Source organism: Lithobates pipiens, unplaced genomic scaffold, assembly GCF_037356315.1.
Source record: "Lithobates pipiens isolate NorthernLeopardFrog02 unplaced genomic scaffold, aLitPip1_a1.2 Scaffold_138, whole genome shotgun sequence".
NCBI classification, from domain to species: domain Eukaryota; kingdom Metazoa; phylum Chordata; class Amphibia; order Anura; family Ranidae; genus Lithobates; species Lithobates pipiens.
The window spans coordinates 607,326-630,614 of NW_027507726.1; the positions used below are offsets into that span (position 1 = coordinate 607,326).

Sequence of the window (23,289 nt, forward strand, 5' to 3'; positions counted from 1 at the left end):
GCTGCGCTAATCACAGACAGTGAGACATTGCCCTGATCTCTGTAGCCGCACATCGGGCAATATCTCATTGCCTGTGATTGGCGCAGCACTGCGCCGACTTCCTGGCGGGCTCTGCACGTGTTCCATGCGAACACGCCTGAGCTCATCCCTAGTTGCCATAAATCTCTCCCATAGTTTGTAGACGCGATTCTGACTTTTGTGCAAACCAATCAATATATGCTTATTGCGATTTTTTTTTTTTACAAAACATATGTAGAGGAATACATATTGTGGTAATATTGAAGCCTATTGAGATTTCCATACATTGTTGTTAAGTTATTGATCAGTAAGTTAGCGCTGCGCCTTTTTTTTGTTGTTGTTGTTGTTTGGGAATACATAACAGCACTTGGCGGCGGGTATTTTACTGACACCTTTTTTTATTTTACCTCCAGTAGTTTATTGTAAATAGTAGTGTGGCGATTGCCTATTATTCTAAAGATCGGAAACATCAACAGATTTCAGTTGTGCACCAAAAGGCCACCCCCCCCCCCCCCCCCATGGACAATGTGCCTGTCTGCTGAGTGCATCGCCCCATCCCTGCACTGATTGGCAGCACTGGCAGGCAGCAATGATTGGCACTCACTGGCAGCACTGATAAGTGGCACAGATTGGCACTAATAGAAATCACTGATTGGCACTGATAGGCAGCACTGATGGGCCCCGATTGGCACTGATAGGCTGCACTGATTGGCACTAATAGGTAGAACTTAGTGGGCACTGATTGGCAGCATTGATGGGCACTAATAGTACTGATAGATGGCACTCGTGGGCATTGACTGGCAGCACCTATGGGCACTGATTGAAAGCACTGACACTAGTAGGTGGTACTTATTGGAAACACTGGCACTGATACTAGGCAGCACTGATTAGCACTGACAGGTGGCACTGGAAACACTGGCACTGATAGGTGGTACTTATTGGAAACACTAGCACTGATAAGTGGCATTGGTTGGCACTGATATTAGGTGGCACTGATTAGCACTGACAGGTGGCACTGGAAACACTGGCACTGATAGGTGGTACTTATTGGAAACACTGGCACTGATAAGTGGTACTTACTGGAAACACTGGCACTGATAAGTGGCATTGGTTGGCACTGATATTAGGCATTACTGATTATAATCACTGTTTAGCACTGACAGGTGGCACTGGAAACACTGGTACTGATAGGTGGCATTGGTTGGCACTGATATTAGGCAGCACTGATTAGCGCTGACGGGTGGCACTGGAAACACTGGCACTGATAGGTGGTACTTATTGGAAACACTGGCACTGATAGGTGGCATTGGTTGGCACTGATATTAGGCAGCACTGATTAGAATCACTGGCACTGACAGGTGGCACTGGAAACACTGGTACTGATAGGTGGCATTGGTTGGCACTGATATTAGGTGGCACTGGAAACACTGGCACTGATAGGTGGTACTTATTGGAAACACTGGCACTGATAGGTGGCATTGGTTGGCACTGATATTAGGCAGCACTGACGGGTGGCACTGGAAACACTGGCACCGATAGGTGGTACTTATTGGAAACACTGGTACTGATAGGTGGCATTGGTTGGCACTGATATTAGGTGGCACTGATTAGCACTGACAGGTGGCACTTATTGGAAACACTGGCACTGATAAGTGGCATTGGTTGGCACTGATATTAGGCATCACTGATTAGAATCACTGTTTAGCACTGACAGGTGGCACTGGAAACACTGGTACTGATAGGTGGCATTGGTTGGCACTGATATTAGGTGGCACTGATTATCACTGACAGGTGGCACTGGAAACACTGGTACTGATAGGTGGCATTGGTTGGCACTGATATTAGGCAGCACTGGAAACACTGGCACTGATAGGTTGTACTTATTGGAAACACTGGCACTGATAGGTGGCATTGGTTGGCACTGATATTAGGCAGCACTGATTAGCACTGACAGGTGGCACTGGAAACACTGGCACCGATAGGTGGTACTTATTGGAAACACTGGTACTGATAGGTGGTATTGGTTGGCACTGATATTAGGTGGCCCTGATTAGCACTGACAGGTGGCACTTATTGGAAACACTGGCACTGATAAGTGTTACTTACTGGAAACACTGGCACTGATAAGTGGCATTGGTTGGCACTGATATTAGGCATCACTGATTAGAATCACTGTTTAGCACTGACAGGTGGCACTGGAAACACTGGTACTGATAGGTGGCATTGGTTGGCACTGATATTAGGTGGCATTGGAAACACTGGTACTGATAGGTGGTATTGGTTGGCACTGATATTAGGTGGCACTGATTAGCACTGACAGGTGGCACTTATTGGAAACACTGGCACTGATAAGTGTTACTTACTGGAAACACTGGCACTGATAAGTGGCATTGGTTGGCACTGATATTAGGCATCACTGATTAGAATCACTGTTTAGCACTGACAGGTGGCACTGGAAACACTGGTACTGATAGGTGGCATTGGTTGGCACTGATATTAGGTGGCACTGATTATCACTGACAGGTGGCACTGGAAACACTGGTACTGATAGGTGGCATTGGTTGGCACTGATATTAGGTGGCACTGGAAACACTGGCACTGATAGGTGGTACTTATTGGAAACACTGGCACTGATAGGTGGTACTTATTGGAAACACTGGCACTGATAGGTGGCATTGGTTGGCACTGATATTAGGCAGCACTGATTAGCACTGACGGGTGGCACTGGAAACACTGGCACTGATAGGTGGTACTTATTGGAAACACTGGTGCTGATAGGTGGCATTGGTTGGCACTGATATTAGGTGGCACTGACAGGTGGCACTGGACACACTGGCACTGATAGGTGGCATTGGTTGGCACTGATAGGTGGCACTGGACACACTGGCACTGACAAACGGCGCCGATTGGCACTGGCAGAGAAAAGGGATTTTCACACTGAGCCCATATTGACTCTTAGTGAAACTCCTTCATGTAATGTACCTGCAAGCAGAGAGAGAGCAGCTGTCAGAATTCTGCGCTGGGTACAGCCTCGCACAATTGTCAGTTAAAGCGACACAGTGCCAAACTGTAAAAAGTGCCCTGGTCAGGAAGGGGGTAAAACATTCTGGGGGTGAAGTGGTTAAGCCCCATAACCCCTCCCCTGTACAGGGCTCCATGGATAGGTGTGGGGGGGGGGGGGGGTCTCACCTCCGCGGTCCCCTCAGTGCACACCGCTCCCGCACACGCCTGTCCCATCTTCAGTCACTGCGAATACCGCGCACTCATCGCAGCCAATCACCTTCCAGACAAACAAAGTTCCTCTCCAATCACCAACCACCTCGCCTGCCGTCATCAGCCATCCCTGCCATTCATTGGCCGTGACCAGGGACAACAAACGTCACGTGCTGTCCGTATTCCGCTCCCATTGGAGGCCATCTCTCTTACGCGGCACTTTGGGTTTTAACTCTTCTGGCGCCAGCGGGAGTGACATGACAGCCGACCCGCTCCGCCTATCCCGCTCCAACAACCAAGGGGTTAAGGGCTGGTCCCGGCCAATCCTGGGCGGCGGGGAGGCCACCTCCTCCTCCTGCTGCGCTGCGTTTGGTCGGAGGCGGGCTGTCCGTCGCGGGAGACGTGCGAGGCGATTGGTTGGGCGCTGAGAGGCGCTGTGAGGGAGGAAAGATGTCCACCGATGGGAAGAAGCTGGTCCGCTCCCCCAGCGGGCTCCGCATGCTGCCCGAGAACCGGGCGTACAGCAGCCCCTTCTGCCTGGAGGAGCCGCAGTGGGTGCCGGATAAGGAGGTAGGTCGGGGCGTGCGACTCTTCTAGGGACACTGCTACTACATGTCCCAGCCTGACCGAGGCCCTCCCAGAGGACGGGGACCACAGAGACCACCTCACCCTGCAAATTTCTCTCCCCCCTCCCACAGGGGACCCCGCAGGGGAGGGGCTGAACTTTTCTTCATTCTGGGTGGAGCTGGAATTGGGCAAAATAAAATAAACAAAAATCAGAGTTGTGTTGTTAACCATGGGTGTCCCCTTAGGGGAGATCTTCCCTCACTTCCTGTCCTGGAGACACAACAGGAAGTGAGAGGAGAGCCCTCTGCAGTTGGGGGACGCCCTCTGTTAGGGTCCTTGTACATTTCCCACAATGCAATTATCTCCTTTACCACCTCAATACTTCCATTCGCTATATTACCAAAAGTATTGGGACACCTGCCTTTACACACACATGAACTGGGGGAGGGGAGATTATGGTGGGGGGTTGATTTTCAGAGGTTGGGTTTGGCCCCTTAGTTCCGGTGAAGAGAACTCTTAAGGCGTCAGACATACCAAGACATTTTGGAGAATTTCATGCTCCCAACTTTGTGGGAACAGTTTAGGGACGGCCCCTTCCTGTTCCAACATGACTGCGCACCAGTGATGCACAAAGCAAGGTCCATAAAGACATGGATTAGTGAGTTTGGGGTGGAGGAACTTGACTGGCCTGCACAGAGTCCTGACCTCAACCCCCCCATAGAACACCTTTTGGGATGAATTAGAATGGAGACTGTGAGCCAGGCCTTCTCATCCAACTTCAGTGCCTGACCTCACAAATAGTCTTCTGGAAGAATGGCCAAACATTCCCATAGACACACTCCTAAACCTTGTGGACGGCCTTCCCAGAAGAGGTGAAGCTGTTATAGCTGCAAGGGGGAGGGTGGGGGGGCTACTCAATATTGAACCCTACGGACTTAGGCCTCTTTCACACGAGACGAATCCGGGATGATCCGCCCTGTGGCTTTCCGCTCTGTTCAGAGGCGGATCGCTCCGTCCATCCCCCGCTGAGCAGGAAGATGACGGGTCCGTCTCCGCACTCTGCGCAGGGGCAGACCCGTCGGAGCGCCGCTCTCCCCTATGGGGGATGGGATGATGACGGACTGTAGAGTCCATCTTCACCCGATCCGATAACGACTGGAAAAGTAGGTGTTTCCTCCGTCACACTTTTTCGGGTCGAATGTCAGCGGACTTGTCACCGCCGACATCCGACGCTCCATAGAGCTCTATGGAGCTTCCGTTCAGGTCCACCTGAAGAACTGACAGTCAAGGATCGTCCGTGTGAAAGAGGCCTAAGTAAGACTGGGATGGCATTAAATTGTGTGTAAAAAGACAGGTGTCCCAATACTTTTGGTAATAGTGTGTGTGTGTGTGTGTGTGTGTGTGTGTGTGTGTGTGTGTGTGTGTGTGTGTGTGTATATATATATATATATATATACACACACACGGTTCTGGCTAAATGAGAATCACAATTTTTTTATTTTTTTGCTTAGACTAAAAAGATCACAATTCTCGCAGTGTAAAATCTTTCACATTAAACAAAAAAAAATTAGCTAACTTTACTGGTTATTTTAATTATTTTTATTTTTTAATTAATTAAAGTCTTCATTTTTTTCCCCAAAAATTTATTTGAACGACTGCTGCACAAATACAATGTGACATAAAATATTGCAACAACAAACCATTTTATTCTGTAGGGTCTTTTCCCCCCCCATAAAAAAATGTGTGTGTGTGTATATGTATATGTGTGTATGTATATATGTGTATATATATATATATATATATATATATATATATATATATATATATATATATATATATATATATAATGTATATGTATATATATATAATGTATGTATATATTTATTAAAAAAATTATTATTATTTTTGCTAGAAAATTTACTTAGATCCCCCAAATTATTTATAAATAATTTGGGGGATCTAAGTAAAATTTTCTAGCAAAAAAATAAATAAAATGATTTTAACTTGAAACCAACAAATGTCAGAAAAAGGTTTAAGTGGTTAACTACTTCCCTCATTTACACACCAACGTGTATTCCTTTGATATAAAGGACAAAATGTTTATACTTAGTTACCACTGCTAAAGAATGTTGTGATTCTTGGCAGAAAAAAAAAATGGCTTCTTCTTTTTTTTTTTTTTTTTCTCCTTTCTTTTGATGGCTGTCGGCTTTAGCAGAGCAGAGAGAATTCTCTGCATAGAACAAATCAGGAAATAGTTTGTCAAGATTGCAAGGGGGGGGGGAAAAAAAATAGTGATAACAATTAATCGTGCAGCTCTATCTCTTACACTCAGATGCTGCCTTGGAAAAATATTCATAACCTTCGAAATGTTCCACATTTTGTCATGTTACAACCAAAAACATAAATGTGTTTTATTAGGCTTCTATGTGATAGACCAACACAAAGTGGCACATAATTGTGAAGTGGAAGGAAAATGATAAATGGTTTTCGATGTGAAAAGTGGGGGGCATTTGTATGGCGCTCCCCCCCCCCCCCCCCCCCCCCGGAGTCAATACTTTGTAGAATTACCTTTCACTGCAATTACAGCTGCAAGTCTTTTTGGGGGTGTCTCTACCAACTTTGCTCATCTAGAGAGGGACATTTCTGCCCATTCTTCTTTGCAAAATATCTCAAGTTCTGTCAGATTGGATGGAGAGCGTCTGTGAACAGTAATTTTCAAGTCTTGCCACAGATTCTCCATTGGATTTAGGTCTGGACTTTGACTGGGCCATTCTAACACATGAATATGCTTTGATCTAAACCATTCCATTGTAGCTCTGGCTGTATGTTTAGGGTCGCTGTCCAGCTGGAAGGTGAACCTCCGCCCCAGTCTCAAGTCTTTTGCTGATTCTAACAGGTTTTCTTTTAAGAATGCCTTGTATTTGGCTCCATCCATCTTGCCATCAATTCTGACCAACTTCCCTGTCCCTTCTGAAGAAAAGCATCCCCACAACATGTTGCCACCACCATGTTTCACGGTGGGGATGGTTTGTTCAGGGTGATGTACCGTGTTAGTTTTCTGCCATATATAGTGTCTTGTTTTTGGGTCAAAAGGTTCAATTTTTGGTCTCATCTGACCAGAGCACCTTCTTCCACGTTTGCTGTGCCCCCCACATGGCTTCTCACAAGCTGTAAACTGGACTCCTTATGGATTTCTTTTAACAATGTCTTTCTTCTTGCCACTTTTCCATAAAGGTCAGATTTGTGGAGAGCGCGACTAATAGTTGTCCTGTGAACAGATTCTCCCTCCTGAGCTGTGGATGTCTGCAGGTCCTCCAGAGTTTAGGTGGACGGCCGTGTCTTGGTAGGTTTGCAGTTGTGCCGTACTATTTCCATTTTCGGATGATGGATTGAACAGAGCTCTGAGATGTTCAAAGCTTGGGAGATTTTTTTTATAACCTTCCCCTGCTTTCTTCTCCACAACTTTATCCCTGACGACTTGGCCTTGTGTTTTGGATCATTGTCATGTTGGAATGTCCAAGTACGTCCCATGCGCAGCTTTCTGGCTGATCAATGCAAATGTTCCTCCAGTATTTTTTTTTTTTTTATATATAACATACTGCAATGTAAGCACATTGTTTCCCTGGAAGCCCAGGCTCTAAATCTAGGGAAACAACTGTCAGCACCAAGAAGACCCTCCATGCTAAAGGAGAGCTGGGAACGTACTCGGCAGGGGCCAGCACTAAGGTGGGTGGAGACAAAGGTGCCGGCACCAGAAAAGAGTAGATGGATAGAGGGGCAAGTGCCAGGAAGGCCGATCCTAATAAGGCACCAGCACTGCTGGAGCTGTGGGACTCTCCTAGCTGCCAGGGGCAGAACTCCTCCAGTGGGGGGGGGGGGAGGGGGAAGCAAAGGGAAAGGATAGACCATTTCTGGTGGTAGGACAGAGAGGGCAATCTGTGACAAAGACCTGACCTGTCGAACTGTATGTTGTCTACCGGGTCCTCAGGTTCGGTAGATCATGGACGTTGGCACCAATGACCAAGTCAGGCAGATGGAGTGTCATGGGAGCTAAATTTAGGAAAATGACCTCCAAAGTAGTATTCTTAGGAATACTACCGGTACATATAACCAAACCAGAAAGGCAGAGGGGGATTAGGGAAGTAAACAAGTGGCTGAGGAGCTGGTGTAGTAAGGTAGAGGTTTGGGTTCCCTGAGGTCGCCAGTACTATAGAAGGGATGGACTGCACCTGAATGAGGAGGGTGCAGATCTGCTGGGAGTAAAGATGGCCAAAAAGTTAGAGGAACTTTTAAATTAGGCGACGGGGGAGGGTCCAGTGGTAGATAGTTAGCGCGGAACATAGTCCAGAGGGTAGTATTGGGGGCATTAGTGGTAGGTTGACTAAAGCACATTAGCCCAAGGTAAGTATAGTAACACTAAAAGTTCTAGTTGCAATCTCGGAACACCCAATAAGAGGATAGTGTGCGACCGGCCTAAACTATGTGGCATGTTCACCAATCCCAGGAGCCTGGCGGACAAGATGGGTGAACTAGAGATGCTGTTGTACAAGAAGGATTTGGACTTTGTGGGAATTTCAGATGTAATACTGACATATAATCACACACATAATTTGGACTTTTTTCAACCTCACCTACTATGTAGCATTCATCTTGCCATCAATTTTTATCAAATTTCCTGTGCCTTTTGTAGCTCACACATACCTAAAACATCAGCAATTCACCTCCGTGTTTCACAGTAGGAATGGTGGACCTTTCATCATGGGCTTTGTTGACTCCTCTCCAAATGAGCATTTATTAACTTTGGATTTGCCAAAACTATATAAGACGAGGACCTACCTAATCTACCCTAGTCCATTTTCTATTCAGTCAAGCCAGCTCTTGCACTACATAGTTGTTGGCAGATCTATACAATCCGATTGGAAATGGAGAGTGTTTTTACTCCAAAGCTTTAGATTTGCCAATACTATGTAATAGGAGAACTGGCGTTAACAATTCCATCAGCTTGTATCAAACCTGGTAGGTCCTTGCAGTATGTAGTTGATGGCAGATTTAAAGGAGATTGTTGGATCAGATTGTGTAGTATATGGTCAGGATTACAGAGAAGAGCGGGGACATGATAGCAAGGAATGCTGGGAATCGGGAGTGTTGTTTGCTTTTAGCGAGCCTTTTGTTGTCCAGCCCGTCTTCGGCTGCCTATAAAGTGCAAACGGAAGTTATTTTTATGGCTATTCTGCTACAAGTCAGATTGCTGTCGCCAGAGGCGGATGAGGCATGCTGTGGCTTGTACTGTCCTCACCGAGGCCGTTGGGGTGTGCTGGCACTTGCCACTTGTACGACTTGCCTTTCGGAGGGTTATTCCCCCCCCCCCCTTCATGATCAGGCCATTTTTGTGCGAAACAACACCGCATTACTTTAACAGACAATTGCGCGGTGGTGTGATACTGTACCCAAATAAAACAGGACTTCGATATTGCAACAGACATTCTGACACTTTTTCTGGGGGGGACCAGTAGGGGTGCAACAGATCGTCACCGATCCGTGATCCGAACTGGTCAACCTGTGATCACACCCAGCGATCCGCAGAGTGCTCCGCTGCCTCTGCTTTAGGAAAGGCTTCAGCCTAGCTCCGGAGTGGTGGCCATCTTGGTACACCCGGCGGCCGTTTACAATGTGATCGCTCAGTCAAATGACAGAGCGATCATTTTGTAAACAAACTGTTGTGTCATGTCATGATGCCGGTTCCCTCTCTCCCCTCTGTGTACTGATCTGTACAGTGGAGGGGAGAGATCGGATGACAGCAGCGATGCGGGCTGGATCTGTAGTGCCCACAGCGCTGCTCTGTGACTGCAATTGTCACAGTCCATCTATGCTCAACCTTCCCTCTATACCAGGGGTCTCAAACTGGCGGCCCCTCCAGCTGTTGCAAAACTACAAGTCCCATGAGGCATTGCAAGGCTGACAGTTACAAGCATAACTCCCAAAGGCAGAGGCATGATGGGACTTGTAGTTTCGCAACAGCTGGAGGGCCGCCAGTTTGAGACTCCTGCTTTATACTCTGCTATACCCTGCCAATACTCTGCTATACCCTGCCAATACTCTGCTATACCCTGCCAATACTCTGCTATACCCTGCCAATACTCTGCTATACCCTGCCAATACTCTGCTATACCCTGCCAATACTCTGCTATACCCTGCCAATACTCTGCTATACCCTGCCAATACTCTGCTATACCTTGCCAATACTCTGCTATACTCAGCCAATATTACAGTGGGGGAGATGACGTGGGGGAGATTGTACTATATGGTGGTGGAATTTCCACAGGTTTTTGCAAATTGTTATTATTTGCTGATCCGAAAACTGATCCGATCCGAGGAACAATCCAATCCATAAGTTTTTGGATCCGTTGCGCCCCTAGGGACCAGTGATTGTTATACAGTGATCAGTGCTAAAAAATATGCACTGTCACTGTACGAATGACACTGGCTGGGAAGGGGTAAACAAAAATGTGCATATTTTTTTATGCGGGTGGAGGGGAGGAGTGGATACACACCCTCTCCCCTCTCCCCTCTCCCCTCTCCCCTCTCCCCTCTCCCCTCTCCCCTCTCCCCTCTCCCCTCTCCCCTCTCCCCTCTCCCCTCTCCCCTCTCCCCTCTCCCCTCTCCCCTCTCCCCTCTCCCCTCTCCCCTCTCCCCTCTCCCCTCTCCCCTCTCCCCTCTCCCCTCTCCCCTCTCCCCTCTCCCCTCTCCCCTCTCCCCTCTCCCCTCTCCTTCTTGCTGTGACCCAGAAAGCAACATCTATGGGTCCGGGGTCAGCCTGTCGATGCCCCCGGCTAGCACAGCTGGGAAGGGATGTATTGCAGTGCGATGTGAATCCACAACATTCAGTGGAGCCCAGAGGAGACGGGCAGCCTCTGTCCTTCCTCTGTGTTTTCTGTATAACAATCTATTTGTTTTGTGAACATCTTTTACAAGCATTTGCTGTCATCACTTTACCTCGAGCTAAACGAGTCAGTCTAGTTAGAGTTGATATAAACTCTGATTGCTAAGCACCGTGTATGATAAATAAATGTCATCTCAGTGCCTCTCATCTCCAGTCCATTTACAGCCAATTCCCACCTTGTTATGATTTTAACCACTTGCTTACTGGGCACTTAAACACCTTCCTGCCCAGACCAATTTTCAGCTTTCGGTGCTCTCACACTTTGAATGACAATTACTCAGTCATGCAACACTGTACCAAAATGAATTTTGTGTCCTTTTTTTTCCCCCACAAATAGAGCTTTCTTTTGGTGGTATTTGATCACCTCTGGGGTTTTTATTTTTTGCGCTATAAATGAAAAAAGACCGAAAAATTTGAAAAAAAATGCATATTTCTTTGTTTCTGTGATAAAATTTTGCAATTTATAATTTTTTTTTCATAAATTTTGGCCACAATTTATACTGCTACATATCTTTGGTAAAAATAACCCAAATTAGTGGATATTATTTGGTCTTTGTGAAAGTTAGCGAGTCTACAAGCTGTGGTGCGAATCGCACAAAATTGATCACATCTGATGTACTGGTGGCCTATCTCATTTCTTGCGACCCGAACAAGTCAGGAAAGTACAAATACCCCCCAAATGACCCCTTTTTTGAAAGTAGACATTCCAAGGTATTTAGTAAGATGCATGGTGAGGTTTTTGATGTTGTCATTTTTTTCCCACAATTCTTTGCAAAATGAAGATTTTTTTTTTTTTTTTTTTTTTTGTTTCTCACAAAATTTTCAATGTAATAGGTTATTTCTCTCACATGGCATGTGTATACCACAAATGACACCCCAAAATACGTTCTGCTACTCCTCCTGAGTATAACGATACCAAATGTGTGAGACTTTTACACAGCCTGGCCACATACAGAGGCCCAATATTGAAATAGCACCATCAGGCGTTCTAGGAGCATAAATTACACATTTCATTTCTCAACCACCTATTACATTTTTGAAGGCCCTGGAGCACCAGGACAATGGAAATGCCCACAAAGTGACCCCATTTTGGAAAGCTAACACCCCAAGGTATAATCTGAGGCATAATGAGTCGTTTGAATGGTTCATTTTTTTCCAGAAGTTTTGGGAAAATGTGGAAAAAAAATGAAAACGCATTTTTTTTACGCAAAGTTGTCAATTTATAAGATATTTCCAACACATAGCATGTACATAGCAAAAATGACACCCCAAAATACGTTCTGCTACTCCTCCTGAGTATAACGATACCAAATGTGTGAGACTTCTACACAGCCTGGCCACATACAGAGGCCCAATATTGAAATGGCACCATCAGGCGTTCTAGGAGCATAAATTACACATCTTATTTCTCAACCACCTATTACAGTTTTGAAGGCCCTGGAGCACCAGGACAATGGAAATGCCCACAAAGTGACCCCACGTGGCACTGACGACACGTGGCACTGACGAGGCAGATGGCGCTGGAGGCAGATGGCGCTGGCTATTTGCTCTGGCTAATTGCTGTGGCGCTGGCGGCTCTGGCGCTGGCAGGTGGCACTGCCACTGGCAGGTGGCACTGGCGGCACTGGGGCTGACGGATGGCACTGGGGCTGGCTGATGGCACTGGGGCTGATGGCACTGGGGCTGATGGCACTGGCGGCACTGGGGCTGACGGATGGCACTGGGGCTGACGGGTGGCACTGGCACTGGCGGCACTGATGGCACTGGGGCTGACGGATGGCGCTGGCAGGTGGCATTGGTGCTGGCACTGACACTGGCGGAACTGGGGCTGACGGGTGGCACTGGGGCTGACGGGTGGCACTGGGGCTGACGGGTGGCACTGGGGCTGGTGGCACTGGGGCTGACGGGTGGCACTGGAGCTGACGGGTGGCACTGGAGCAGGTGGCACTGGGGCTGACGGGTGGCACTGGAGCAGGTGGCACTGGGGCTGACGGGTGGCACTGGAGCAGGTGGCACTGGGGCTGACGGGTGGCACTGGAGCAGGTGGCACTGGGGCTGACGGGTGGCACTGGAGCAGGTGGCACTGGGGCTGACGGGTGGCACTGGAGCAGGTGGCACTGGGGCTGACGGGTGGCACTGGGGCTGACTCACAGATCCTCTCTCTCCTCACACGCTGTCTCTGTGTGAGGAGGGAGAGACACGGCAATGGGAGATGATCTCATATGTTTACATTTGAGATCATCTCCCATTGGCAGCTGCGACCGCGCTGTGAACGGCCGCTTTGATTGGCCGTTCACGGCGATCTGTGTTTGCCTGTCTCCGGGAGACACGGCAAGTACAAAACTTCCGCGATGCGCGCCCCCGGCGGCGCGCATTGCGGAAGTAAACAAAAGGACGTCCAGGGACGACCAGGCGAAGGAACCCGCCTGCTCTACGGCCGTCATTCGGCTATAGGGCGGGCGGGAGGTGATTAAAGAATTGCATAAAACCGGCCACTAAGAGCTCCTCGTAATCTTTTTAAAAGTTTAATGCAATTTATAAAAAAGGTTTTGTGTTTTTGTGTTTTTGTGGTTTTGTGGTTTTGTGGTTTTGTGTTTTTGTGGTTTTGTTTTTGTGGTTTTGTTTTTGTGGTTTTGTTTTTGTGGTTTTGTTTTTGTGGTTTTGTTTTTGTGGTTTTGTTTTTGTGGTTTTTTTTTGTGGTTTTTTTTTTGTGGTTTTGTTTTTGTGGTTTTGTTTTGTTTTGTGTGTGTTTGTTTTGTGTTTGTTTGTTTTGTGTTTGTTTGTTTTGTGTTTGTTTCATTAACCTATAACCTGATGATGATCCAGTCGCAAAGGTCCTTGTTCCGGTATTTTCCTGTTATGGGGTGACAGTGATTTGTTCCCCTCTGCTAATGCCGCGTACACACGATCGGAATTCCGGCCAGAAAAAGACTGATGAAAGCTTTTCATCGTAAAATGCGACCGTGTGTACGCTCCATCGGAATTTATCTGTCCGAATTTCCGCCAGCCAAAAATTTATAGCATGTTTTCAATTTTCCCGACGGAAAAACTTTCTATCGGAAATTCCGATCGTGTGTATGCAATTCCGACACGCCAAAAATCACGCATTGCTCAGATTTAACTACGAGACGGAAGCTATTGGCTACTGGCTATTGAACTTCCTTCTTCTAGTCCCGTCGTACGTGTTGTATGTCACTGCGTTTATAAATGATCAGAATTTGATGTGACTGTGTGTAGGCAAAACAGCTTGAGCCGAATTCTGTCGGGAAAACCATCGGAGCTTTTTCCGACGAGAATTCCGATCGTGTGTACGCGGCATAAATGTGCTCCTACACCCCGTCATGTGGACTTTGGACTTTTAAAAGAATTATACATGTAGGTTTTTTTTTTTTTTTTTTTTAACTCGTATAATCCTGTTTTACTGTTGACCCCATCATATTGACCCACCCTGGGAAATTCCATAGAGCCATCACACACTGTGTAGGGGATTAGCAGCACTGTTGCAAAGGATGAAAAGTGTACAGAAGAAATAAAAAAAAAAAAAAATATATATATATATATATATATATATATATATATATATATATATATATATATATATATATATATATATAATATATATTTTTTTTATATACATTCTTTAACCACTTGACAGCAGGGCACTTAAACCCTCCTTGTGACCAGACCAATTTTCAGCTTTCCGGTGCTCTCACACTTTGAATGACAATTACTCAGTCAAGCAAAACTGTACCCAAATGATTTTTTGTCCTTTTTTTTTTTTTTTTTTTTCATACACAGAGCTTTCTTTTGGTGGTATTTTGATCACCTCTGGGTTTTTTATTTTTTGCGCTATAAATGAAAAAAAGATTTTGTTTCTGTGATAAAATTTAGCAAATTTATAAAAAAAAAAAATTGGCCATAATTTATACTGCTACATATCTTTGGTAAAAATAACCCAAATTAGTGGATATTATTTGGTATTTGTGAAAGTTAGAGAGTCTACAAACTGTGGTGCAAATCATAAAAAAATTGATCACAGCTGAAGTACCGATGGCCTATCTAATTTCTTGCGACCCGAACAAGCCAGGAAAGTACAAATACCCCTTTTTGGAAAGTAGACATTCCAAGGTATTTAGTGAGAGGCATGGTGAGGTTTTTGATGTTGTCATTTTTTTTTCCCCACAATTCTTTGCAAAATGAAGTTTTGTGTGTTTGTTTTTTTGTTTTGTTTTTTAACAAAATTTTCATTGTAATAGGTTATTTCTCTTACATGGCATGTGTATACCACAAATAATGCCCCAAATACATTCTGCTACTCCTCCTGAGTATTACGATACCACATGTGTGGGACTTTTCCCACAGCCTAGCCACATAGAGAGGCCCAACATGCAGGGAGCACCTTCACATGTTCTAGGAGCATAAATTACACATCTAACTTGTTGACTACATATTACACTTTTGAAGGCCCTGGAGCACCAGGACAATGACACGTGACACTAACATGGCACCGATGACAGATGGCACTAATAGGTGGCACCGATGACAGATGGCACTAATAGGTGGCACCGATGACAGGTGGCACTAATAGGTGGCACCGATGACAGGTGGCACTAATATGCCCCCAACAAACCCCCTCCCCCTCTTCTTTTTTTAAATTTTTTTTTTTTTTTTGCTTTCTCTTTCAATGGGAAGTGGCTATGTAGGTGCGTGTTTTTGTAAGGGGTCATGCCCAGAGTTGAGCACTAGGGACACATGGGTGTACAATTTTCTGCATTCAGAGCGTATTGTGTTACATGGACTCATGTGAGCCGCTGTGCAAAGATCCACAACCTGGAGCTGCGACAGGAAAAAAAAAATTGCATCCACTCTTCTGCGTGTGTATCCTATTTTATACTCTTTTCATGTAAATGGTTGCCCACTGCTATGGGCCAACATGTAAAAACTAACTAGGTAATTAAGGGCCAATTCACACTGCAGCAATGCTAGACATTGCATTTGATTTGCACCGCACTGCTGTGCAGATCACATGCTATCTCTGTGCGATCTAAAATCTGTGTAGCTGAATTTGCATCGACCAAAGTTGCACAGAACCCCCCCTTTTTTTTGTCCGCACCAGAATCGGTGTGCATGGGTGTTCACGCTCCAATTCCTGTCTGAATTCACAGTTTGCACTGCGATATTTATTTAAAAAAACTACTATTGTGTGTGTGTGTGTATGTATGTATGTATGTATGTATGTATGTGTGTATATATATATATATATATATATATATATATATATAATAGTGAGGGGGAGGAAGTTCACCCCACAGAAATGCAATCAAGATGTGTTTTTACATGCGTTTTTTTTATTATTTTTTTTTCTCTTTCTGGTGTAATGCATTCCAGTGCGTTTTTTTGCTACATTGCAGTACAGTTCCGTGCAAAAAAAGGTTATACAAGGTTCAACTTTTGTTGACAGTACTGGAGCGCACTAAAATGGTGTGAACTATGCCATTGGAATTCATGTAACCTAATGTCCATGCGTGTTTTTGATGCAGAAACTGCCTGTGGTGTGAACCAGCCCCAAGTGAGGGAAATTAACATTCACGACTTCACTAGAACCTTTCTCCTCATTTGTTCTCCTGATCACACTCAACAATTAGATTTCCTCTTACTAATTTTCTTGGTGATAAGAGAGTCACCAGGACAAATAAAGGGGTGAATCTCCCAGCGAGGATACAGAATTTATTTAAAAAAAAAAATTGGCAAAGGGTCTGATTCTTCATCACTATATCAAAAACAAACAAAAAATGCTCCTTTTTACATAAACTTTTTTTTTTTTTGCTGTGCTGGCTCACACTGCTGTGATGCGGGAACCCTGCGAATCCACTGCGGGTTCCCGCATTGTATGTTTCCCGACGACAGTTCATACTGTCCTATGCAAACTGCTTGGAGTGTCAATTTAAAAGTTAATAACACCCCAAATCAGTTTGCATATCGCAGTGCCATCTGCAAATTCGGACAGGAATCTGATCACATGGGTGTTCACACCCACAAATGCTATCAGATTCTGCTGCGGACCAAAAAAAGGGTCCTTTGTGAATTGGATCCGAATGTGATGCAAATTCAGCCATACTAACTATATGACTGAAATTGCATTGCATGCGATTTGCAGTGCGAATCACATCCAATCTTGCACAGCGCTGCAGTGTGAACTGGCACATAAAGGCTTTGTAAACCCTCATGGTTTTTTGTTTTTTGAAAAAACTTCTGACACTGACCGGCCCCCTAACTCCATCTCCCGACCCACCCCCACCTCACCCAGTCACCTGAGCCCGTTCGTTCCCTTGGCGGAGACGTGCTCTTCCTCTCTCGTTGTCTCGGCTCTTGATTGGATAGATTGATAGCAGCGCAACCATTGAATCCCACTGCTGCCAATCAAATCCAATGACCGCGGGACACAGAAGCAGGACTCGGGAGTGCACCCGCACAGGTGTCCACCTTAGGAGAGCCTTCTCCAACGTGGAGACTCGATGCACGAAGGAGCTATCAGCGCTGCCGGGGGACCCCAGAAGTAGAGGATCGGGGCCACTCTGTGCAAAACAAACTGTACAGTGGAGGCAAGTATGACATGTTTATTATATAATTGTATTTTTTTTTTTTAAAGGGGGTTTGCAACCCCTTTAAGGCTGATTACATTCACAGCCTGTAAGCTGAATGCAAGCTGTCATTTTTCATGTGCCCTGGGGCTGCACAAGTTGATGTTGTTTCTTAACCACTTGACCACTTGACCACTGGGCACTTAAACCCCCTTAATAACCAGACCAGCTTTCGGTGCTCTCACATTTTGAATGACAATTACTCATTGTCCTGTGGACCCGGCGGTCACGGATGCTCTCGAGTGCGCGCCCCAGGGGTGAGCGATAGCGGAATTCTGGGAGGACGTCATATGAGGGCCTCCCAGAGTTAAGCAACCGCCCTGTAGCCGTCATTTGGTTATGGGCCGGTTGTTAACTGGTTAATTGTATAATTTTGAGACCTGTGGCAGTGGTGAGCCATGCCACGTGAAATGCAACCTGACATCAATGTTGTGCCTGATGTTCTGTGCAACCTCATGCAGGCTGGCTTATTCATGTCAATTGGGACGCAGCGGCTGCACAAACAGTTGCTGTAGGGCGAAGGAGGCGGGGCCGGAAATGACCAGGAAGTGGGAGCGGGTACCTGTTCTAACTAGGAGTGCACCGAATGTTTTTTTGGTACCGAAAATGAAAAATACACTAGGCCGAAAACCAAAAATGACAGATACTGAAACTTATTTAAAAAAAAAAAAAAAGACTGGGGACATGGCTCAGGAGGTGGTCAGACACTGGGGACATGGCACAGGAGATCAATGCAGCCTCACCAGTGCCCTTCAGATGCAGCCAGCCAGTGAAGGGAAGGGAAGAGCGAGGGGAGCCACAGCGCGCCGTCACATAGAGCCTCTCCTCTTTGTCCGGGCACTTTGATAGACAGATCACCTGTCCAATCCTGGGACAGGTGATATGTCTATCAAAGTTCCCTAGGCAAGGAGGAGGGGCTGTGTGTGACGGCACGCGGCTGGGAAAACACGGCTATTGAAATGAAAGCTGTGATGTTCCCGTTGCTCTAATCAACCAGGCAGCGGCTCTCCTGTGCTATAGGACACCCCCATGATGGGAACATTTACAGCTCCATTATCGTCCGTTTTTTCTCTTTCCGCAAATTGGGGGAAAAGGTAATTTTTCCGGTGATATGTTTCGGTGGCCGAAATTTCGGTGCATCCCTAATTCTAACCCCCCAACCCTACCCTCCACCACCAGCACCATTCTAAAAAAAAAAGGGACAATTGTGGCATTGGAAAGGGGGGGGGGGGTGGTGCAAACAAGCAGAGCTTCTCCTTTTGGGTGGAGCTCCGCATTAAGATTGACTTATTTCCAGGTGTGTCACCTCTTGTGTCCAAGGGCCTATACCTGCATGTGGGTGGGTATTTTTTTTTTTCTTCCATATACATAATGCATTGCTTTTAAAGTGATGCTGGCTTAAATGGCCCAGTGCTGCCACCAATGCAATGGTGGCAGGCAGCGTGCCAAGTGACATTCTGCATCTGGTGACAGGCAAAGTGGCGTGGCAAGTGACAATCCACATCTTGTGGCAGGTGACGCAGCAAGTGACATTCCGCATCTGGTGACAGGCAACAGTGGCAAGTGGCAGGCTCAGGGCTCCCACTGATTCTGTAGTGGTGGGTCCCAAATGAAGGGAGAAGAGCGGTGATGCGGGTCGGGCAGTGAGAGATGAAGTCACCTTTCTGCTCCCCGCCGCACCTCTGAAACTGAGGCTGACAGGACTCCGGCTGTGAGGGTGGAAGAGCAGTGATGCGGGGGGGGGGGGGCGGAGAGAGATGATGTCATCTCTGCTTGCCCACCCGCTTCTTCCATCCACCTATCCATGGCTCTGTCATGCTGCCCACCCAGGTCCACAGGCCCACTGATTCTGCATAATAGTGAGTTGAACTATTTAATTTATCATTACATTTTAATAATAGAAATCATGCTCTTCAATCGCCCTGACACCATATCGATCACGGTGGCGTGATGATTGAACCGCTAACACCAGCCATTGCTTAATTGTTTCCATCCCCCCCCCCCCCTCGCTTGAATATTTTACCTTTCATTTCTATTTTAAAAAGGAATGGGTTATTTAGAAGGTGAGGGTTTACAATCACTTTAAGTAGAAAATGTGTAGAAGATCCTTTTTGGAGAAAAAGGATATAATTTTAGTGCCACGTTAACCACTTCAGCCCCGGCCTATAGTCATATGACACCCACAGATGGGATCTCCCATCCTGGGTGGGCGTTATATGACGTCCTCTGATTCCCGGCCGCCTAGGGGGCGCGCACCCGCGGCAGCGCTCAGGACCCGGTGCTTGTGCCCGGCGGCCGTGCTGTCCACTGGGCACCTGTGATTGCCTGGGAACACAGCAGGACCATGGCTCTGTGTATGTAAACACACAGATCCATGTCCTGTCAGTGGAGAGGAGACCGATGGTGTGTTCCCAGTACAGAGGAACACCAACTGGTGTTCTGGCATATTCAGTCCGGCCATCATATAGCGTCCGCCCCGTACTGCGCATGCGCAGTACGGGGCAGAAGAAGCTTCATAAAATCTCCGAAGCTGAACGGCGCCTGCGCCGTGAGTCGAGGTGGTAGCCCCACCATCCAAGCGGACATAGGGTTGTGAAAATTAGAGAACCCCTTGCGGGCGAGCTTCGCTCACCACGCTTCAGCCTCGGCCTCGCTGCGCTCGGCTCTTTTTTTCTTTTACAAAGGTTTTTATTAGTATTAATGAAAAAGTTTACATTCCAATACAATAGGCTGTCGTACAAATAACAGTTCAGGTGATTCACTGCATGGTAGTAAGCAGGCTGTTGCCCGAACGATTCCAACGTGTCCTGCGTCCGGGTGAACCCGGGTTTTCACATGACTGCACGCTCGGCTCTTTTTTATTCCTACTCTATGTCCACTTGGATGGTGGGGCTAGATCCTGGACTCTCGGCTATTTTCGGAATCTGTGTTGCTGTGTACTGCGCATGCGCAGTACACAGTGGACACTATCTGATGGGGGACCTTATATGATGGGACACCGGTCTCCTCCCCTTGTGAGTCCCCTCCCCCCCACAGTTAGATTCACTCCCATAGGGAACATATTAACCCCTGCAGAACCACTGGTGTTAACCCCTTCCCTGCCAGTCACATTTACACAGTAATCAGTGCAATTTTATAGCACTGATCGCTGTGTAAATGTGAATGGTCTCAATGTGTCAAAAGTGTCCGATGTGTCCGCCATAATGTCGCAGTCACGAAAAAAAATCACACATCACCGCCATTACTAGTAATAAAAAAAACAAAACATAAATCTATCCCCTATTTTGTAGATGCTATAACTTTTGTGCAAACCAATCAATTATCGCTAATCGGCACAGTGGTGTAGTGGTTAGCACTTTCACCTAGCAGTAAGAAGGGTTGCTGGTTCGAATCCCAACCACAACACCACCTGCCTGGAGTTTGCATGTTCTCCCTGTGCCTGCGTGGGTTTCCTCTGGGTACTCCGGTTTCCTCCCACACTCCAAAGATATGTTGGTAGGTTAATTGGATCCTGTCTAAGATGTCCCTAGTATGTATGAATGTTTATTAGGGACCTTAGATTGTAAACTCCTTGAGGGTAGGGACTGGTGTGAATGTACAATGTATATGTAAAGCGCTGCGTAAATTGACGGCGCTATAGAAGTACCTGAAATAAATATATAATAATTGCTTTTTTTTTTTTTTTACCAAAAATATGTAGAATAATACATATCGGCCCAAACTGAGGAAAAATTTATAAAAAAAAAAAAAAAAATTGGATATTTATTATAGCAAAAAGTAAAAAATATAATTTTTTGTTTTTTTAAAAAATTTTTTTTTTTTTTTTTTTTTTGATAGCGCAAAAAATAAAAACCGCAGCGTTGATCAAATACCACCAAAATAAAGCTCTATTTGTGGGGGGGAAAAAGGACGTCAATTTCTGTTTGGTTACAACGCGCATGACCGCACAATTGTCAGTTAAAGCGACGCAATGCCGAATAGCAAAAGGTGCTCTGGTAAGGAAGGGGGGTAAAATCCTCCCCGAGGCTGAATTGGTTAACGTTTTAGATGCGTTTTAAATATGGAGTATATTTCATGGATTTGAGACTTTCTACCTTATGTTGGTCATAAAATCAGGGTGATGAAGCCAAAACTGTTCATGGCGTGCTTTCATCATCTTTATTGCTGGGCTTGTCCGGGGTCAGAGTTGTTACCTGAAAGGTGAGTCATGATTGTCACTTCTATGCAGAACAACCTAACAAGTCCAATTATTATGTTTTGTTCGGTTTGTAGTCTGTTTGCTTTTTCAAGAAATGCTCTGTTCAGAAGCGATTGGGAATGACATCCCAGAATAACTGAATATGGAAATTTTTTCACAGTAGCAATAATAAATGAAAAGAGAGGCGCTTCTAAGTGCAGTAAAACCAGTATTTATTAAATATTTTTCCAGCGTTTGCTTCTACCTCTTTAAAGTGTTGCTTGAGTGCCCTCTGTGTATCCTCCAGTTGTTCTTAGTCCCTTTTGGATGGGGGAACCAGAATATGCAGAGCTTCCATGCATGCAGAGCTTCCATGCATGCAGAAGCACCCTATATACCAGTGATGTCAAACCTTGGCACCCCAGATGTTTTGAAACTACATTTCCCATGATGCTCCACTACAATGCAAGGTACCAGAGCATCATGGGAAATGTAGTTCCAAAACATCTGGGGTGCCGAGGTTCACCATCACTGCTATATACCTTCACCTTCACGGTAAGAATTGTTGACTGTGTCAAGATGCATAAGATGGTATTATCCTATTTAAAAAGCAGAAACTTTTTATATTGTATATAAATTATTGACAACAGTCCCTAGCAGGCCTAAGTAGTCAGAAAACCCTACAGTGGTGATGGTGAACCTCGGCACCCCAGATGTTTTGAAACTACAATTCCCATGAGGCTCAACTACACTGCAGAGGGCATGAGCATCATGGGAAATGTAGTTCCCACACATCTGGGGTGTCAAGGTTCGCCATCATTTCGCCTAGAGTATGTTCACATTTAATAATAAAATAAATAAATAAATAAAAATCTATTATAAAAAGAAAGCATCTGCAATAGAAAAGGTATATAGCAGGGGTGCCCAACCTTTTGAAGAGCGAGGGCCACCTAAGCGACTTGGTAACCGGTCGCGGGCCACAATGAGCAGAGCGGGTGTATGGCAGTACAGTGTTTTTTTTTTTTTTTTTTTTTGTTTTGTTTTCGGATCAGATTGGAGGTAGGTGTTTTACATCTGCTACTTTTTAGAAGTGAATGGAGGGTCCAACTGGGTCGGACTGACCGTGTAAAAGGGGCCTACCGCTCAGTGCAGGTAACCCTCAGGTGCATTGCTCTGCACCTGCAGATCAGTTTGAAAGCAGCCCAGTAAACACTGCAGAACAGATCTGCCCATATATACACTGTGATTTTAGTAATAATCTTACTATTGATAACAGTATTCTATTCCATCACAGAACAGGAGGTCGTGGGCCACGTTGGAGGACTCCGAGGGCCACTGGTTGGGCACCCCTGGTATATAGAATACTGCAATAGAGTATTGGTTCTCAACCTCAGTCCTCAGACTCCTCAAGTACCCCCAACGGGCCATGTTTTCAGGTTTTCCTTTACTTTGCACAACTGCTTTAAATCGATATCAATGACGTGGTATTGATAAACTATTTTATCAAAGGAAAGTTCCCAAAACATGGCTGTTGGGGGTACTTGAGGACCGAGGTTGAGAATCCCTGAGGGGGGGGAGGAAAATCAAGATCGCGGTTCTTTAATGATTGTGTATGTATGTGTGTGTGTGTGTGTGTGTGTATATGTATATATATATATATATATATGTGTGTGTGTGTGTGTGTGTGTGTGTATGTATGTATGTATGTGTATATATATATATATATATATATA

At 45.7% G+C, this 23,289-nt stretch overlaps 1 protein-coding gene across 2 annotated transcripts in view; it reads left to right on the plus strand.

Annotated features, from left to right (window-relative positions):
- The first annotated feature begins 3,521 nt into the window (after positions 1-3,521).
- Positions 3,522-23,289, plus strand: part of LOC143981309 (zinc finger FYVE domain-containing protein 21-like) — a 59,747-nt gene continuing 39,979 nt past the window's right edge. Inside the window, exon 1 of one of the 2 annotated variants that reach the window (XM_077479104.1) lies at positions 3,522-3,801. In XM_077479104.1, the coding sequence (XP_077335230.1) occupies positions 3,682-3,801 (120 nt within the window). In that variant the 5' untranslated portion in view covers positions 3,522-3,681. The remainder of the gene's footprint in view (positions 3,802-23,289) is intronic. The other variant, XM_077479105.1, reaches the window with a different exon arrangement.